The sequence below is a fragment of the Rhea pennata genome, chromosome 1, assembly GCF_028389875.1.
Source record: "Rhea pennata isolate bPtePen1 chromosome 1, bPtePen1.pri, whole genome shotgun sequence".
Classification (NCBI taxonomy): Eukaryota; Metazoa; Chordata; class Aves; order Rheiformes; family Rheidae; genus Rhea; species Rhea pennata.
In genome coordinates this window covers 2,223,003-2,242,541 of record NC_084663.1, presented here as the reverse complement: position 1 = coordinate 2,242,541, position 19,539 = coordinate 2,223,003, and the positions used below count along the sequence as shown (strand labels likewise).

At 46.3% G+C, this 19,539-nt stretch overlaps 1 protein-coding gene across 26 annotated transcripts in view; it reads left to right on the top strand.

The window, feature by feature from the left end:
- Positions 1 to 19,539, top strand: part of LOC134142700 (collagen alpha-1(VII) chain-like) — a 131,067-nt gene that overhangs the window by 78,627 nt on the left and 32,901 nt on the right. For 21 of the 26 annotated variants that reach the window (XR_009958955.1, XR_009958957.1, XR_009958959.1 and 18 more), the window contains 17 exons: positions 819 to 962; positions 1,251 to 1,370; positions 6,874 to 6,957; positions 7,066 to 7,116; positions 7,961 to 7,996; positions 8,112 to 8,150; positions 8,786 to 8,830; positions 9,564 to 9,599; positions 9,990 to 10,025; positions 10,594 to 10,653; positions 11,426 to 11,551; positions 12,499 to 12,570; positions 13,064 to 13,099; positions 13,915 to 13,974; positions 15,950 to 15,994; positions 16,792 to 16,827; positions 17,820 to 17,855. Coding sequence is in view for 21 of the 26 variants with exons in the window: in XM_062580175.1 (XP_062436159.1) it covers positions 819 to 962; positions 1,251 to 1,370; positions 6,874 to 6,957; positions 7,066 to 7,116; positions 7,961 to 7,996; positions 8,112 to 8,150; positions 8,786 to 8,830; positions 9,564 to 9,599; positions 9,990 to 10,025; positions 10,594 to 10,653; positions 11,426 to 11,551; positions 12,499 to 12,570; positions 13,064 to 13,099; positions 13,915 to 13,974; positions 15,950 to 15,994; positions 16,792 to 16,827; positions 17,820 to 17,855 (1,062 nt within the window). In the remaining 5 variants the exon portion in view is untranslated. Of the gene's footprint in view, positions 1 to 818; positions 963 to 1,250; positions 1,371 to 6,873; positions 6,958 to 7,065; positions 7,117 to 7,960; positions 7,997 to 8,111; positions 8,151 to 8,785; positions 8,831 to 9,563; positions 9,600 to 9,989; positions 10,026 to 10,593; positions 10,654 to 11,425; positions 11,552 to 12,498; positions 12,571 to 13,063; positions 13,100 to 13,914; positions 13,975 to 15,949; positions 15,995 to 16,791; positions 16,828 to 17,819; positions 17,856 to 19,309; positions 19,355 to 19,539 lie in introns of all 26 variants that reach the window. The other 5 variants (XR_009958960.1, XM_062580233.1, XM_062580166.1 and 2 more) reach the window with 5 other exon arrangements.

The following is a 19,539-nucleotide window of genomic DNA, read 5'->3' as shown; positions in this document are numbered from 1 at the left end:
CTGTACATCTTGTCCATGATTTACTTTCACAAGTAACCCTGGGGTTAAACATTTGAGGGATGGGGCCCAACCCCAGTAAGAAAGGAGCACTGGAGCAAGGAGCACTCTTTGGGGTGCATATGAGAACAAGCAAAACTTTGGCCCCTTACTCTAGCCTCCATGACAAAATACTAAACTCACTTTTGTTTTCATCACAGCACTATTGCTCTTCTCTGATTCCTTAAATCTGGCATGAAAGACTGGGGAGACACTGTTGCACTACTGTGACTTCAGCCAGGCACCTGGAGATGGGATTACTAGAGAAAGGAGCTAAAGCTGTTGAGACTCACCCAATAAATGAAAGGTTGGGTGTTTCGTAGTGTGCAACCAAAAATAAATGCATTTGGAAATGATTAAATGGAAGGAGCCCCAGAGGAAGATTTAATTCCATTAATTCAAGACAGAAAGAGTAATTTCACCCTTGTCTCCCAAGGTGGTTTCTGACTTATTGAGGTGCTGATCTCCAGCACTGCTCAGCAATTGCAAATACACTCTGCTAACCTGGAACAGCCTGTCTAGACTGAGCTTCAGCTGGAGAACTAGAAGCAAAGGGTGTCAGAGTCCACAAGCAGTCCTCTGACCCTTTCGAGTCCCTTGCATTCTGCCCCAGCCCATCCTTGTCAGCACTTCCCAAGTGATGTGCAAGAAAGATCTTAGCAACTTGGCTCTCCAGTCTTGTACCAATCAACTCTGAACATGCTGTTGAATAAACAGCAGAGTTGATAAAGCAGTATGTTGGGGATGAACAGAAAAACAGTAACTAACTTTCGTCTCCACAGAGTCCATCTGCTTGTGGCTTTGAACCAGGGTACCAGCCCCTGGGAAACCCTTCTGAGAAAGTGAGGGGGTCCTTCTTAGAGAAAATGTCTAAGGAGAGAAGGAAAGAGAGAGACTCAAGTGGAATAAACACTTCCATCAGCAATGTATGTAACTGCCTGTTCAGTGACTTTTAATTATGTTTCCATATATGTCAGTATAATAGATGCAAAGGGATAACATTTCCAAGAGCTTGATTGGACAAACCTTTGCAATTCTGTGAGTTTTGACCCTGTCTCATTACAGTGAAAAACTAAGTTAGAGAGAGTACAAGGGACTAATCACGGTGTCTGCATAAATCAGCGTCAGCCAGGAAAAGGTCTCGCTTTCCATCTTCTGCTCTGGTAATCAGTGAGCCTCTTCTGTCACTCATTAGTGGACATCATCTTCTGCAGAGCTCAGCTGTGCCCCTACTACGCTCTGAAGATGATCTGCAAGGAAACCAGTCCATGGAGCTTCCTGAGTCCTTGAAAGAGAAGCTGGAAGGACAGCCAGAGAAGAAGGAAACCAGCCATGTACGCCCTTCCCAGCAGTGCTGGATGATAGAGCAACGTGGAGATAAGTGATAGACTAGAAGGGGCTGTGATGACCATCTCACATGCCCTGTGGGTTTAGGGTCTGAGTAGGAATCTGGGGCCTTTCACCTTTCTAAGGGCTCACACATAAGACTAAACTGTGACCTAACAAGACTTTGCAAGTCAGCTGAGCCAAGGTAACTGTCCCAGAGGAAACATGAGCTGGGGTGACTTACCTTAGCTATCTTTCCTTAAGGTCTGTGAGACATTTGCCTCCTTAAAGAGTTAGAGCGGTTTGTTGAAGCCATCCAGCTGTGCACTCTTTCAGCTAAAACTACCTCTTGCTGTGACTTCACTTACACCTTCCCTTCACCTCAGTGCAATCATTTACTGTGGTTTACATTATTGTAATTCTGATCTGAAGAGTGGTAGCGAAGAGAGAGGTGTCCTCCAGCTCTTACAGCTGCTGGCAGGTGAACGTGTACCCTCTAAGTCATGTTATTTCCTCTGCAGCAAAGTAGGAGGGTGCACCCAGGCTGATAGCAGCAGCTAGCACAGCTCAGCTGATGGCCAATAACTTGGGATGTTGCTGTGATTTGATCGTCTGAACCCTAACATCCTGTTTCACTCATTTTTCTGTCCTGCTGTGCATGCTGAGAGCCCAAAACACACTCCACTGCGGTGTACCAGGCCCAGCACCCTCCAGCTTTTGCAGCATTGTAACCCTGGAAGCACAGTCAAACCCATCTGTGAGACCCCACACTAACAAGGCAATGCACAAGAGATGACAAATGCATTTATTCAGTGCTGTTTTAACACGTTTATGTACTGATGAGCTTTTGCGAAGAAGAGAATCCTATTTTTGAGCAGAAAAATCCCCTGGATGTTTGCTTCCAGTTACAGCAATAGGAGGGGTAGCTTACAGCAGGGAAACCTGTCAAGGGGAAAATCTCATTCGAATTTGAGCAAACCACCAAAAACTTGCTTCTGTTCCCATTGCTTTAGCAGTCTCCCTGCAAATTAAAACCACTCTGAATTATGGAGAGAAGCTGGAACAACCTTTGCTGCAGCAGCCACAAGAGGGCTCCCAGCACACATGCACATGCACGTACACACGCGTGTGCACATACACACACGTGTAGGTATGTAAACTGAAGCACTGGAGACGATGGCTTGGGGACAGAGCATCTATCAGATGCTACCACAGTCCAGGGAGCTGCAAGCTCTGAGAGCCTGCGGCTGTTTCCAGCTGACTCCTGCATTTTTCTCTTCTGGGATGTATAGTTTTCATTTGCCAGGCATGTTTGAGCTGGAGAGAGATTTCTCTTTGGAAACACACAAGATGGAGCCCAAAGCTCCTCATTTCTCATGGGATTAGGCTGCAGAGTCCTGGCTGAGGTCTGCCCTGTTGGGGAGAGCTTCTTGGTGGCCCAACCTAGAGAGCTCAGTCTCTAGGGAGCTGCATCTGGAGGCCATGAAATCAGGTGTCCTGATTCTGTGGCTCCATCTGACATTGTGGGCCACAGCCATGTAGGTTCTTCCTCCTAAAGAGGACACTTCACAGCTGCACATGGACCTTTATGTAGAATGTTTTAATAAATCAATTCTCTTAACAGACATAGCACCTTCCTCCTTGGTGGAAAGGGAATGAACCCTGTTTGTTCAGTGTCAGGGAGCTAAATGAATCCAGATCCTTAGATGCAGGGGGATAATGCCATGGCAATGGAAAGGAAATGGGTTTGTGTGGCCATGCTAAATGTCAGCAGCTCCCGCTATGAGGTTCTGGCAGAAAGGACTGTCCTGAATAATCAGAGGTGTAAGCAATTCATTTGATCCTTGCATCTAGCCCAAGGGATGAAAAGGAGACTTCTGTATCCTGCCTGGGAGGCCACTTTTTTTCCATAAGGATAAGGAAGGTGCAGAGCCAAGCCACAGCACTGATTTGCGTTTATCATGAGAGACCTAAAGAGCGCAGCCTTTTTAGCACAACTAAAGGATGACCAAGAGGACTTGATTTCTGCACAGAAGAGCTTTTCTCAGGGAGGAAATACAGAATGTTAAAGGGCTCCTTAATCTTGCAGTGAAAGGAAGAGTAAGAGCCAGAGGACAGAAACTGAAAACTTACAATTCAAATGAGAAATTAGAGATCAATGTGATTAACCCTGGGAGCACGCTGTAGAAAGCTGGGATGAGTAGGTCTCTCTCTGTCTCCCTATCTGATGATGCCTAAGTTATCAGAACCAGTGTACAGGAAGCTGGGACAAAGTTTTGCACTTTGGTCTTATAGGTGATGATCTCCTGTCCCTTTGGGCTGGTTCCCCAAGGCCCTCTGGAGTACTGCATGCGTTATTGCTGTTATCTGATGGTATGTTTAGTTGGTTGGCCATGATTATTGGATTTTCCATCAAGGAAAGAATCACTGAAAAGATGGGCAGCTAGACACTACTCTTGCTGCTCTTGTGTTCAGTGATCATGATGCTGGTAGAGGCAGTATCGTTTGCAAAAGCCAAACAGTTGCTACAAGTTATTAAGGGCCCTCAAAGCACTGGAGTCCTGTTCACCCCTCAGCACAATATGCACTCGAGGGCAATTCTCTCTGTTGCACCAAATGTAACCAATGCAACCAAATCCCCTTCATCCTTAGGAAGAAGAAAATGTGTGGTCGAAAAACAGGGAAGGTGGAGCAGCCTCCTCTTTCCTTGCTGCACAGATGCATTGTGGCTCCTGGATCCTATCTGAGCTCAGCAGGGGAGCCGTAGAAGGAGAGAAAATAGAGCCAGTTGTTTTCCCATTAGCAGCAGCTGTAATCATGAATTTTACCTGTTAAAAGGTTCACAAGGCTCTGGGGAGAGGCAGCCTGTAATAGCCCAAGAGTTTGATCTCAGAGGTGTAATTTCTGCCTGGTAGGTGTTAATGGGGAAAGCAGATTAACTGATATAAAGAGACAGTCAGGAAAGAGCCTGGTGCAAGCAGCTGTGTAAGAAACAACAGCTAGTTGCTCTCTCCATGAATAAGCCAATTCTTTGGTGTTATGGACCTATCCCACTGGCTCCTGCCTCCTCCATCTCCAGCCTCTGCACCAGCAACCAGCAGCCCATCCCGATACAGCTGCAATGCCACCCAAGGCATTAAAGCATGAGGTTCTTCCTCCTGCCCCAGCTTTGCTCCCGGGCATCTCAGTTCATATTAGGGCCACTTTAATTCCAGGTGATGTGACCCTTCAAGCCATTTTGACTAATTCATTGACATTTCATACCTAAAGCTTGCTCAAATTGATTTTCGTGAACTTTAAGACCCCTTTCTTGCTCTGTTTTTCCCCATCTCCTTCCTAGTCTGTGGGACGTTTTGGAAAAAAAAGAATTATTTGAGACCGTCTTTACTCTGAGTTCATTTTTCCAGAGAGGTTTAACAGAGATGAACTTAGTTGTTTTCAGAGTTTGCTCAGATAAACCTCCTGGTTGTGTATATGTGCACGATCCCCTTGTCACTTATTTTTTCTACCCAATTTCTGCTCGACCTTTTCTTATTTTCTCTTTCCTGTATCTCTTTCTTTTCAGAGCTACTTCCTACTTCCCCTTTTACTTCCATTTTTCTCTTTCTTTTCCTAATTTTATCCATTCTTTTCCTTGTCCTTTTCTCTCTTTTTTCCTTTGTCTTTACACTGCCATCTGCTCTCGGTATGTCGTTGCTTTAGAAAGCAGCAGCCTTCCTACTTTTTATAAGATGCCTCATTGCTAGCACTTCGGAGCAGGAAACTGCAGAAATTGTGGAGGAATTGCAGAGTGAAGGAGAGTTATTACCCTCCAGCAATTTCCCACGCGCCCAGTAAATGGGAGCTTTATGAGAGTGAATGCGTACGAGTCGCCATGCAAAACCTCAGAGAGGTCTTGGCAACCCGTGGGCTTGCCTCGCTGCTGCCTTTTCTTTGGGAAGGTATTTGCACGTGTGCAAATCGTACAGCAAGTGCTGCTTGTGCAAGGCGCAGCAGCATTTTGCACTCCGTCTGCATGCGGGTAAGCTGCGATCCAGCACGGGGCAGAGGCGGCCTGGACCGCTCCTCCACGCAGGAACGTAGCACAGATCACACGGTATCCTCCAGTCCACCCAAATCATCTCTACCTAAACCTGAGAGACATTTCTCCAGCCTGTCCCCCCAAAAAACACCCGAGATGGGCACTTCACAGCTTCCCTGGGCGATCCATGCCAGCACTTCTTTGGTCTTGCTTTCATTCCTCCTGACTCTCTCCTTGCCATGTTTCATGAAGAGCTTCAATTTTAACTAGACCAAAATCAATTCTTTTTTTCTTTACAAACTTTGGTGAGTCAGAAACTTTCCAGATTTATTACACACTAGGTGAAACTGTCATCAAGCTACTTAAATCCATCGAAACAGGACTCCCCATAGTCTCTGCTTGCAGGTGTGTTCACCAAGAGACCTGTCAAGGACGAGCAGCCTCAAAAATCTTGGGATCCAGGATATACTGGGAAACATGCCCTGGGTGCAGGCAGCTTCCACCTTTATTCCTCTGCAAGCCCAGGCAGAGTCACGTCTGAAGTCTGGACTTACTGAGCACCCCAGCATCCCTGCAAACCTCCCAGACGAACACCTAAGGCTGGACTAACCAGCTTTTCTTGAAAGCACTTTGCTGAGGATTTACCTTCCCTTAAATTTAACCCTCTAAATGTCTTGCCCATTACTTCTAGAAAAAAAATGAAGTGAATTCAGAACTTTGTTTCTTTAAAAAAAAAAGAAAAAAGAAAGAAAACAGAAGTGGGAATAGTGCTAAATAACTGCACCCTATTCTGTTTTTTTCCTGTCCTTCATGTGCTTGTAAGTGTGGTCCTGGCAGGTCTCCAGGCTGAGGTTCAAGTGCAAGCAGCTGCCCAACTTGCTTTTGTGATAAATCACTCTACTTTCTTGCTTTCCTCTTAAAGCCTTCCCGAAAGCCACACTGCAGTGCCTCCACTGTGTGGTTCAGGGAGTAATTGCTGTATATGAGATATCTCTTTAATAGCCAATAGCTAGGAATATTAACATTTTTAAAACAGCAAGTAGATAGTTACCTGTTGCTAATATAGAAAAGGATAAGCAATTTATCATCCAGATCAGTAGCTATTAGTGCAAGCTTTACTCTATGCCTAAAGTATGTACTTCCCCAAAATATGAGCACTGCAAACGTCGGCAAGTGGAAGACTAACCTGCAAAGCGATCAGTCGTTAGTAGTTGAGTGATTCCTATCAGATATACTGGGTGCATTAAACACATCCCGGGAGCGTTACCCGGACGTGGCTGCTGCAAGCTCCGGCGGGTGGTTCGAGTGTGTGACAGCGCAGCAGTTGTCATCCAGCTGTGCATGCCACGAGGGCTCCGGGGTGCATTTGGAATTCAAAATTGTAACATTTTAGGTGTGTCTAATTTCTTTGCAATAGTGATAAGTCAATTGTGCGGTGCTGTATAAATAATATTAGGTGCTCAGGTGGATGCTGTTTCTCTTTCATGCAGGAAAATGCAAATTCCGGGGATGATGGTTTTGCATTACCGACACGTGTTAGAGCCAGGAGATCTGCAGAGCATGAGAAGCACACGGTAAAGACCCTGCTCCCTGCTGCGGCTTCAGCTGGGTCCGTGCAAGAGCAGAGCCATCGGCGTGATGCAGAAGGGAGAGGTGATCAGTCCTTGTCGGCTCTGTTGCAGGTTCATTCCCCTGGTGCGCCAGGAGGTCAAAACCCCCCATCTGGATACGCGGTGAGTGAAGACTGCACATCAAGGGGGTCTTCAGGCACATGGATGCAAGGGAAACACTTGCTGCTTCTCTCTTGTTCGAAGCCATGATGAATCTAGAGGGGGGTAAAAGGTTAGCAGTAAATATTAACAAATAAAGCAAGAAGCAGCTGCAGGCAAAGCCATATTTCTTGGGAGAGCAGACTGTTCTCCCTGTGTTTGGCAAGGGAAACACATGCTACTTAGAAAACAGAAGTGAGGAAAATCAAACTTAATCCATGAGGGAACATAATAACCCGATTCATGGAGAAAGCAGCAACACTGCTTTCTTGTGTCCTAAGAATTTAGAATATATTTGTATGGATGTGCATATGTTTATAAATATATCCGTGTATATATTTATAAATATGTGTGTTTGTGTGATTATAAACATGAACATGTATTACATGTCTGCACAATTATATTGCCTGCTTTAACGCAATTTCCCAGAAACTGACTGTGCAAAGATTTGATTTTTTTTTTTGCAAAACGTAAGACAGAAAGACTGATTTCCACAAGTTATGAATGAGAAATTCTGCATAGCAGATTTCTTCTATGTTTGAATGAATTCCTTCTAACGGCCCTGCATTTGGCCATAAGGAAGGTCCTGATGGACAGCAAGGATTGCAGCACTTAGGTGAATTTGTACATGGTACGAGAAAATGCACCTTCTTTTCTCATTGCCGCCCCGAGAGGGTCAGAATTAAGACGGGTGTCAGGGCATTGCTGCTGTGCAACATCTCGCTGCTCCGAAAGACTTTTTCTGTGGCTCAGGGATGAAACATTTCTTCAGTTGTTCTCAAACCTTCCTCTTTTTTTCCTATTCAAGACATACCCAGGCCCTCAGCGCTCCAGGAGGATTAAGGTACCTGTCACAGAGCTCCTCTCGCTACAGCCCTGTCCGCCTAGGATGCAGCTGAGTTTTCCTGCTGCTGCTCAGCATCCCAGCTGGATTCTGCATGTGAATTTTTTTCTTACAGGAAACAGACCCAGTGGACCTACCCTCACACAGCCAAAAGGTTAGGGTCTTTATATAACATTTTAGTACAGAGATATAGGAAAAAGAGTTTAAACATCAGAAATGGAGGTGGGAACACTTTGTCAAAATACAAGCCAGCCTCCCTTACCAGCTCTCACAGTGGCACTTAGGCTTTTGATCCATCTCCCAGGCCAGTCTCATGCAGAGGCTCAGCAATAAAGAATAAAAATTGGCTGGGCCACTGTGTGGAAAAGGTGGTAGTCAACCATCATGACTGTTTGGTGGCCAGTAATAGGGTGATCCTCAGTAGATTTCTCCTCTGTGAACTTCCCCAGTCTCCCTCAAACTCATGTTACTTTTTAGCATCTACAATGTGCTGGGACAGAGACCCCCTCATCTTACCATTCATATCTGATCCTTACTCCACAATTTAGGTTTTCTATCTGTGCATTTCCACTGTTTAGAGTAAGAGAGATAAGGTCAGGTACAGTCATGATCCGGTTTGCAAATGCAAGTGATGAAGAGGAGTGGGCACTCCACAAACAAATGTTTGCCAAAAGGTGGTGCAGGAACAAAAGCAGCACCAGCTTGGTCCCAAGAGGGCTGAGGAAATTCCTTGCAGACTCCCCTATAAATGCATGCCTGCAACTGAAGGAGCTTCTTGATGTCTTCCAGAGAGAGATGGGAGCTCAAGGAACCCGTGGAGACAAAGGAGAAAAGGTAGTTATCGCTCCATGTACTACAGTGGGTTTGGACAAGCACTGTTCACACACTGCTTTTCCGGCCTGAGAAGTTGATACGCGGAGAAGCCTGCTGTGTTGCTGTGCAATTACACATGCAGGCAATAAGTCACTTGCTGGTGCCAAGTCAGGGAAGGTGAAATGAGATTTGTTGAGAAGCTGGGCAGAGCTAGTCTACAAGTCCTGCTGACACCTAAATCATCTCCAACAGCCCCATCAGCAGGTTCAGAGAGTGAGGCTATGAGAGGACAACTCATTACCCTCACTGTCATGTTCCTCCTGCAGCAGTTGGGCACTGATGGTTACAAGAAGGAGAAGGGAGCATGCATATATGCAAATATAAGACAGATGAATCATCAACACAAGCTATTTCAGACTACAGATCAGTGCTAAGAAGGTCTGGAAGAGGAGAAACAGCTGAGGACAGGCTGATGGGGTAGACATTCAGGGAGCAGATCCAGGGGAGACTGTGCTGATGTAGACTGGAATTGAAGAGTGAGGGTCCTGCAGCACTAGTAAGAAAAAGGATAATCCATATTTACAGGCGAAAGGCAGACAAAGCATAGCCCAGTGGAGAGGGTATAGTTTCCATGGGTTATGCTGCATTTAAATGCCTGTGTACTGCAGCATCCTGAGAACACGTGCATGTGGGAAAGAATGAGAGAGAGAAAGGAGAAGAAGTGGCTGGAAGATGGGATGTTTTTGTCTTGCAGGGGCAGCCTGGAGAGATGGGAGAACCTGGAGAAAAGGTGAGCTGTGGAATTGGGACAGCAGCTAGAGCAGGATGGTATTATAAGCTAAGTGGCCCAAATCCAGTATTTGGGACTGCCATAGGAAAGAGAAAACTCCACACCTCACCCCCATTTGGACCCTATATCAGCCCTGTCTCCTTCACATTAGGGCATTAGGGCATTTGGCTCTTCCCTGGTCACACACAGCTGCTCCCACCTCCTCTGTGAAGCAGGCAAGAGAGGGAGGCCAGAGGCATCCTTGAGCTGCCAGCTGCCTCACTCTGCCCTAGGTTATGATCATGACAAGAAACCTTTGTTCTTGTTCAGGGGTGTACTGAAGTTATTTTTCGTATGACCTCCCTTCCCAGGAGGAATCACAGACTTGGTAACTCTCTTTTCATTTCATAGGGAACCAAAGGAGACAGAGGTGAAAATGGGCAGAAGGTAAAGAACAACTTTAGCGCCATGGTCAGGGATGTCTCTTCTTACACTGTGAGAACTTGTCTTCTGCTCTCCCTCCACGGCTTTTCTCCTTTTCCTATATCTAATTTAACCACCTCAGTGAGGTAACCTTTCATCCTGAGGTATGGGCTCAGTGTGGCTGGTACAGGTCACTCGCTAGGGGAGCCAGAGTCTTTGTTGATTGGAGATGGACTCCAGATGACTCACACAGACAGGACACCTGCCTTCTAATGAATAATTTTAGAAGATACGAGTCTCACTTGGAGTCCTCTGACACTGTATTCTGTAATATTCCTGCAACTCAGCTACTACCTCTTGTCTATAGCTGTTTGAATGTTCTCAGTAGCTTTGCCTCTCCAGGAGAAGATCAGATAAAACTTCTAACCATCTAAAGGAGATATGATAGTCAATGAGGGCTCTGTAGATACCCTCAATGTATGATCAGCTCCAAGGAAGTCCAGCTGGATGTTTAACCAGCAGCATGTCTGACTTGATGGTGTCATGGTGGAAGGAGTGAGCTTGCTTTTTCCTGATCTTCTTTTCTTTGCAGGGCGAACCAGGAATTGGGTTCAGAGGCCCCATTGGTCAGGCTGGGCCCCCTGGGTATAAGGTAAATCTTTTGTTTAGATGACTTTTCACTTGGTTTTTCTGGGTCTTTGTAAACCTTGCTGATCCTTCCGCCACTGGGCAGGAGGGGAGCACAGAGCTGGCTGGGACTGAAAAGGTAAGTCACAGAAACCAGTCCCAACCTGGGAAAGCAGGAACACCATCACATGCCAAACCACATGGGTCTGGGACAGAGGAAGTTCTCTGTGTCCTGCAATGGGTCGTTTTAGAGCAGATGTTTCCTTTGGATCCAGGGGATAAACATGGGTGTTGAAAAAAGCAGGGGAATTGTGGTCTTGGGAGAGATGTGCTTCTGAGATCCCTTCAGACATTGCAGCAAGCAGAGTTTGAATCCACCGCAGAGCTCTGTGGGTCTGCAGGTAAGGGATCCACACTTAGCAAGCAATGGTATAGCCCCTTCTTCTCCAGCTCTAGGATCCCTTCTTTGGGGCTGGGCAAGAGGAGGCGGCTGCACGTCAGTGTACAGGTCATGTACATTCACAGAGACATCCCAGGCTTCCTACAGGACCAATGGCTCCTTCTGGGAGCAGTTAATCCAGCCTAAGATCTACACTGCTCCCCAGAGCTGCTGATCTCTTCCCAGTACAGAAGATGCAGGATGAATATGGGATGAGCTTAGAGCAAGTGCATTCCTGACTTAGACCTCCTAAGGTGCAGACCTATGAAACCTTGCATGGAAAAAAAAATCAAGACAGAACAGAGATGGAAGATCCATTGTGTTTTCATGGACAGTTCATGTGATTCTTTGGCAACAGGGTGAGCCAGGAGCACCAGGGCCTCCAGGAGCACAGGGCATCCAAGGCATTCGTGGTAACCCTGGGATCCCTGGATCACAGGGGGAGAGAGGGACACCAGGCCTGCCTGGACAGCCAGGACAGAAGGTAAGTGGTGCATGGTGAGAGGAGACTGTGCTGCATTGTGTTGACCACTTCAATGCAAGAATAATGACAGTCCTACTGAGACTGTCTACGATGGATGTAGACCTACTGCAGTTCAAACCGTCACCTAGGTCTCTAGACTCCAGGCCCGTATACATATTCAGTGAAGGGAAGCAGGTACAAAGCCTGGTTGTGAAAGGAGAGGTAACAGCATTTATTAGACCAGCTGATACAGTTGGAGAAAAAACAGGAAAGGCTTAGTAAAGGGGGGCTCCTTCAAGTTCAAGAAGAAAGCTGAGGAGAGACAAGCAAGGTGGGGACTAGTTGTTCTCTATTTCAGCTTAGTTATGTGACTCAATGAAGTGACTGAGAGGAAAAGTGGCAGCTGTGCAGCAAAGGGACCGTTAGCAAGGAGTGAGGGCCCTGGGGAGGGAGGGAGCAGTGGGTTATTCCCGCTGTCGGACTGCAACATGTGTAAACATAGGGTGTCCCTGAGAGTCTGTGATAGTGGGAACCTGAAGAGAGGTTTAAAGCCACACTCCTGTCCTGGGGGTCTGTAAGACATCTGGAGCATCAATGGCAGCAAAATCCAGGGCTACCCTTCCCTCTGAGGGACCTGTAGTCCCTTCTCTAAGCCTTAAGCAGACCAGCTGCTTTTCTGCCCTGGGAGGGCAGGCAAGGGCAGTGGTTGTATCCTTCACATCGGCAAAATAGAGCCACATTTTGCACTCTGTCTTCAAGGAGAAAGAGGTCTACATGGGGAGCATCCCAGTGGTTGCATTCCAGAGCTTGCTGTACCTGATATCACAGCATTTTTGTAAGTTATTCCTCTGATTTGCTGCTGGTCCAGGGAACATGCAGGGACACAGACTCCTGCTTTCTAGCTAGCTGGAGGAAAACAGGGACTTTCCATGATGATGTTTTCCTCCTTGAAGAATTTTGTTTTGAAGGGGGAGCATGGTAAGAGAGGACGAAATGGATTCACTGGGCCAGCTGGACCAGCGGGATTCCCAGGAAAAGAGGTGACTTACACATCATTCCTGTGTCATTTGAGCTGCAGAATGATGGTAATATTTCCCTCATGTTATGGTCCTTCTTTGGGGGTGAAAGAAACATCTCCTGGGAGCATTGCTGAACTCAAACTGCAAGGAGTCCCAATCCCGGAGGGAGGGGAGGGGAGGGGCTAGCTGGGAGTCAAAGATGAGAAGGTTCAGTCTGGAGCTGCAGGTGGAAGGAGAGAAAGTCGCTGGGGAAGGGATCTTAACAGCAGTATTTGTCTCTCTCTCTCTGTGGGTTCCCACCAGCAGCCCTGAGCCAGGTCTCTTCACCTCTTCTGCTTTGTGCTTCTGCATGCAGAAAGGGCTGCTTGGCCCTAGCTGGGAGCTGGAGGGAGGTTGAACCTGGTGCCAGGGCTGGATTTGCCTTTACCCTTCTGGAGCACTGAGTGAGACAGGAGAGTGTGGAGGCCTTGCAAAGCAAGATCCTCTCTTCTGATTTGTTTTCCTTGTCCTACAGGGGATTCCTGGGGCACCTGGCCCCAAAGGCAACAAGGTGAGTGCCACACTGCCAATTGGCTCAAAAGTAGCCGAGATCTTGGGGTGGGACAAATGGGACAGCCCACTGCCATCTCCTCATCCCTGGCCCCATCCAGATATTTCATCCCTCTTTCACCTTCATGCCCTTCTTCCTCAAGGTGGCTGTGGCCTATGGGGGTAAAATCTGAAGACTGGCTTTCAATTTTGATCTCCTCTGTGGATTCTCTGGTGTCTGGAGAGGAGTGAGTTCACCAACCTTGCCCCTTACTGGGAGGACAAATAGTTCTACCAGTAGTGACGTCAATCCTAAGTTGTAGGTAGACACATGTAAGGTGCTGGGTGTACACTGCTCTCTGCTATACTCCAGCGGCTGCCCATCCTTTTGGGTGCTGCCTGCTGGGACAGTGGGCACTGCAAGGCCATAGCAGTGTCAACAACTGTGCGTGTGGAATCTCATCTTGTGCTCTTTGATCTGAGAGTGCACAAAATTTCTTTGCTAGGTGCCACTGACAGCTACTGGGAAAATAGGTATATTGATTGGCTGTGGGCACTTTCAGCTCTGAGATGTCTATGGCCTACTTGAAAGTGGCTGACATTGCCCAGTTTGGCCACTTTTGCTTCAGGGCATTAATTGTACGGGGAGTAGACAATGATTTTGATCCAAATACCTAGAACTGAATTCCCTTTACATGACAACAATCTGGCAGAAAGACAGTGGAAGTGAGTCTTTTGACTCTTTCTGTGATCTCTGAACCATGGTCAAAGTAATCAGCAATAAAGGATATGGTGTCCTTGCTCCAAATGAGATCTCTATTTGTCTCTGCTCTGCAGGGAGAAATTGGCTTTGGAGCAGCTGGCCAAAGAGGTCCCCGTGGACTCCCTGGCCCTCGGGTAGGTCCCACCATAAGTGTTCCTGGCTTGGCTTGTTGCAGTCTACCTGTATAAGAAGCAACCTTGTCATCACCTACCCTAGAGCATTTCAAGTAGCACCGGGCAACTGCATGGCCAAATGAATCCTGCCCCCTGACTGTATTGACTGTGCCTCCACGTGAGAGCTTAGATAAGTACTCCCCTACATCTTGGGTATCTTAATGTGAAGCTGAGTCCTAGCAGATCAGTGAAGAACCATCTCATTCTGCATGCTTTCAATCTACTGCCTGCAAGCTTACTCCTCCAGGAATCCACCTCCCAGTTCTTTATCCTCATTTCCCTCCTTCTTCCCATCCTCCTGGCAGAAGGAACCTAGCTTGGCCCATCATCCTTGGGGCAGCAACATTCACTTCCCCTCACCCTGCAGAAAAGCTTTGGTTAAGATGCAAAAGAGACCGTCTTGACTCACTGTGAGAGGCTATGTTTCATTTTCAACAGCTCCTGTGGCTGTTTCACGAATAAACTGATTTTATGTTGCAATCCATTTAGACAAACTCCCCATCTGCCAGCAGAACCATTCACTGAGGCCCCTGAGACAAAACACTTAATGAGAATGTCAACAGCTGTGAAAGGTCTGGGGTAAACCTCGCTGAAGTTTTATTATCTGAAGGAAATGATTAAATAATGTTTCTGCTCTTCTGACTCCAATAAAAATCTGGAGTGAATCATAGGATCTCAAATAACATTGGATTCCTATTTGAGATCAGAATTGGACCTCACATGGATATGCCTAAGTCTAGGCGACTTAGAGACAAGTAAGTCTTCTGGGATCTACCAAGAAAGGACATGAAAGGACTTAATAAACCAGCATAGCTAGCCCCCATAGCAATGTTCATAAGGAATTAATAGCTGATGCTGACAGGAGGCACGTGATACAGTTCCAAGTTTAGGGGCATACGTGAGGCCTTGCTTGTCAAAATACTTCCTATCATCTGCTCAATAATGCCTAACTTGTGTAAAATTTGGGCTCCTTGCTGAGTTCCTACAGGGGAGGAGACCTCTGTCTTCTTAGGATCACAGCGTGATCTGCAGTAACTCTCCCTAATGAAAGGGAGACACTTTGGGCTCAGAATATGTTCTACAGCATCTAAAAACCACTGCCAGGAATGAAGATAGTGCTCACATTTGTCTCCAAAAACACAAGTTACTGTTGATCAGCTGCCTGGTGGTATCTTCCTTCTGAAAATCAGTGGTGTGGATTCCAGGTGAATTCCTGGCTACTTTATTTATTGTGCTAAGTCCTGCTAAAATTAGTTTAGTAACATGATGAGGAAAGGACAAATGTGCAGAAAAGCTGTGGAGCCCTTTAACTGGGTGAACAGGAACCTTCCCCTGCCCTGGGAGCAGCTGCAGCCTCTCCTCCCATCCTTCTGCCCCTTGCTGCTGCACCACAGCACTCTCCCTGCACACTGCCTTTATCAGATGCAAATGCAGCTTGGGACACACTGGGCCATCCAGCTTCAGATGACTTCTTCTGAGGTAGTCATACCAGGGTCTCTCCATCCCAAGAGAAGGAAAGAGGCACCATTTTGGAGTGATTAAGATCATGCTAAATTAGGTCCAGATTGTCCTACAAATGCTTACTTCTGTCAGAGGCTGAAAACAGGAAAACAAGCCATAGGCATTTATATATAAATATCAGCAATTAGGCAGGATGGATCCCACCCCTTGTGGCCTGAAGCTATCCAGAGCATTCTTCTCTAAATACTGAATGCATTGTCCACCTTCAGTGACATGTGGAAGATCTAGAGCGCCATAGGAGCATTAAGGCACATGGATATGTAAGTGAACAAGGCTGGACAACTGCTTTGAGGATCCTGGCTTCAGTGCGCTGAATTCCCGTTGTCTCCAGTGGGGATGTTTGCAGAGCCAGGACTGTTTCTGCTCTGCACTTATCCTTGCTGATAGACATCACAGTGCCTCTCTCTGCTAACAGGGTGACAAGGGCATCGTGGGAGTCCAAGGCCCCATTGGCATGATGGTGAGTGTTAACACAGGATGGAAGGATGATTTTATGATAGAGACCGCAGTGGCCCAATGGCTGAAAAAACCCTGTGGTTTAATGCTTGCAGTGGGAAATAGAGCCTGAATTCCAATGATTTGCTGGGATTTGTGAGCATAAATCTTGTAGGTAGATATAAAACATAAGCTGTCATGCTGACTGTAATTACTTTATGCTCTTGCCATTTGTCTGACTCATCTACGAGACATGTTTGAAGTCCTTCAAAAACAGCACTCCCTTTCTTTTCTTCTTTGTCATGTCTGCTTACCTGCATGAATTTCAGCATTTTGTTCTGTTGTAAATTCTCTTTTCCCTAGTTGAAGGTTGAGACAGGAGAGCCACAGATTACAACCAGTACTTCTACAAACATCTTTTATTTATTAAGCTGTAATCATTAATAGAATCAAGCTGTTATTATTAGCACAAAAGGATTTTATAAAGCTCCTCAGAAAACCAAGAGTAACTGCAGTATCTGGATTCATCCTTGGTCTCATCCTTAAAGTCCTGAGTTGTGTCTGGGATCCAACCGTGGGCAGAAGCCTAGGGCAAGTGGTACTAGTGTAATTCAAATGTGCTACCCTTTACATCTTCTCACATTGCTCTTGGTGAGGAGCAGAGGAGACTTCAGGCTTCTGCGCAGGTCCCTCAGAGCAGCAGTTCCTAGATGGTTTAGCCTGTTCTTGGGGACAGCTCTACCTCTAAGCAGAGACTGCTCTGTCCTAACACTTTCTGCTACTCTGGTATTTGTCTTAAAATATTATTTTATGTTCTTGCAGGGTCTAAAAGGCCTCCCAGGTGTGAAAGGCGAAAGAGTAAGTCACAGTCGTCTTAACTATAAAGTGCATAAACAGAGTCCTCAGGAGAAGGGCACCTTTGTGGGGAAGCCTGTTTCTGTGGCAGACCACGCTACTGGTGCCACTGCTAAGACAGTAGTGGTAATCCCACACTGTCTCTGGGGGTGGCTTGGGAAGGGAATTTGACCAGCGTATGTGAAAGTGAGAAGTGACGTTAACAACCTCATGTAAGGGGTGGGCTGAGGTAAGACATGGAGTTGCTAACATCACTTCTCGCTTCCAGGCATGTTTTCCTTCTGCGTGCCTTGGTTTTCTTTGGAAGGAAACTTAGGGTTTTGGACAGAAAGAGGCCCCTGTTATGCTCCAGCCAATCCCCAAACATGCATCACTGGGGGAGCAGGACTGGGGAGCACTTCTGAATTTCCTCATCCACCCACTCTCCTGTCCCCACCTGGTCCTTGCAGCTTCCACCTTCTCCTGCTGTCACCACACTAGTCTCATGTGTTGAAAGAGGTTATGAGATGTCACCAGGAATTAGTCCTTGCCTGTCAGCATCTTATCCCATATCCTGCATAATAAGTCTTCAGAAACAGTTAACATCTTGCACACTTTCAATGGGGGGTGCAAGATTTCAGGCTGAAGTTTGGGAATTCCTGTAGCATATAGGATACTTTTCAACCTGAAAAGCAGGCACATCCCTGCAGTGTGGGGAGGTTATGTCCCACTGGGAGATCAAAATCTAGTTATAGCTCCACAGTGTAGACACACTGAGCACAGAGCCAGCCAAATCACTTCAGTCCCCTGGGTCTTTATTTTCTGTCCATGCAATAAATTATAGCTGTGTGCCATCTCCTGTGGTAAACCAATCATTGTGCAGAGTGCCCAGAGGAACTGACTTCCACCTGTGATATATCTTACTGGCTTGCATGAAAAGCAGTGTACTGAGCAACAGAACAAGAGTAAGTAAAAAAGGAATCACTCAGTGTATTTTTTTTCTTTCCTCTGTTTAGGGTGATCGGGGACTTCTGGGACCCAAGGGAGAAAGAGTAAGGACATTCCAGGTTGTGACTTTCTGGGGAAGATGGGGTAAAAGGCTTATAGGATTTTGTAATTACCAGTGAGCAGAGGAAGAGATATCTAAACAAGTCAGTGACCTGACAAGATAGATCTGTAACTGTTAAATAAATCTGTATGTTTCCAAATATCTGGGATCTTAATTGTATAGGATTCATACTGATAGATGTGGATGAACGTAGCCCATCTGGGATGGAGTGCTGAACAGGGATCCCAAGCGACAGTGTGCAAAGGCCTTTTATCTAAGAAGACTTCAAATCCTGCCTTTGATCAGCAATGGGAACAGTGTTGTGGGCAGTAGGCATGCACCTGGATCAGGATGCCTTTGCTAAGGAAATCTGCAGAATTTGAGGCCACTTTGTCTAGAAGCAATACTGTAACGGGATTTGCTCTGGGGTGAGACTTCATTTTAAAATCACAGAATAATTCACAGTAAAAGGGGCCTCTGGTCCAACCCTCACTAAAAGCAGGGCCATCTGCAAAGTCAGATCAGATTGCTCGGGGCCTTGTTTTGAAAATGTGTGCTTCTCTTTGCCTCTGTTCCCATGTTTAGCCACCCCCATGGTGAAGAGTTTTTCCTTATATCTAATAGGAATTTCCCTTGTTGCAACTTGTGTCTGTTGCTGCTTGTCCTTTCACTGTGCGTCTCCAAGAGCCTGGATCCATCCTCTCTTTAACTCCCATGTAGGCAATGGAAGACAAAACTTAGATGCTCCCCTTCTTCTTGAGGTCCTCCACTGGGTTCCATCCACTTTGTTGATGTCTTCTTGTGCTGGACACAGCACTCCAGATGGAGTTTGCCTCCTAGTTTTGAAGGGATCCTACAGTCATCACCACCAACAACAAAAAGTAGTAATTTTGGCAGCTATTTTCTGGGGCACAGGAATGCTTCCTGTGAATTAAGGGAGGCAGTGAAAGTGTCCGATGACTCTGGTATAATCAGCTCGCCCCAAAGCACATTGCAATCTTAAAAAGCCTGAGTTTGCTCATAGGAGGTAATGTGAAAATAATTCCCAGAATGGTTCTGGAAAGTGCTCCGGGCCTTGCTGCAGAAAATGCTGAACCTCTGCCCAGTGTTTCTTAACTTCCTTCCTAGTTGAAATGGCTTGTTAGAAAATGAGTTTTATAAAACCTACATGATGATTCTGCCTTTGAGTCATGCAGTATTAAGTGATTAAAGCTGATTTGTCTCTGAGGAAGCTACTTTCAAAAAGGACTCACTCCAGAGACAAATCAATTCTTAATCTACGTCGTGAAGATGCCCAAAACCACTTTCCAAACTGAAGGAATGTGTAATGCATTTTCCGAAGAATACCTTAATAAAATATAAGGTGGAGTGTGAGATAAAACAGGAGGTGAGGGAGGTAATTGGCTTGGGTTTGTTTCACATGATGGCAGCTTAACTTTCTAACTCTCTCTTGATCAGTACAGGAGGAACTGTGTGGATCTTGGGCCTTTGATCTGATACACAGTAAAGTACAAGATCTTTATGCTCTCTTTTGTCCCTAAAATCTATTGAGCCCAATCCTATCTCCTTTAGAGACCCTCCAGAGCAGGAAAGCAGGAGAGTATATTAAGCTAGAATTTGATCGGGGTTCATATGGTGATGGTGGTGGTTGTATAAACTGCCCAAGTGATTGCTAAATTCTGGGACAT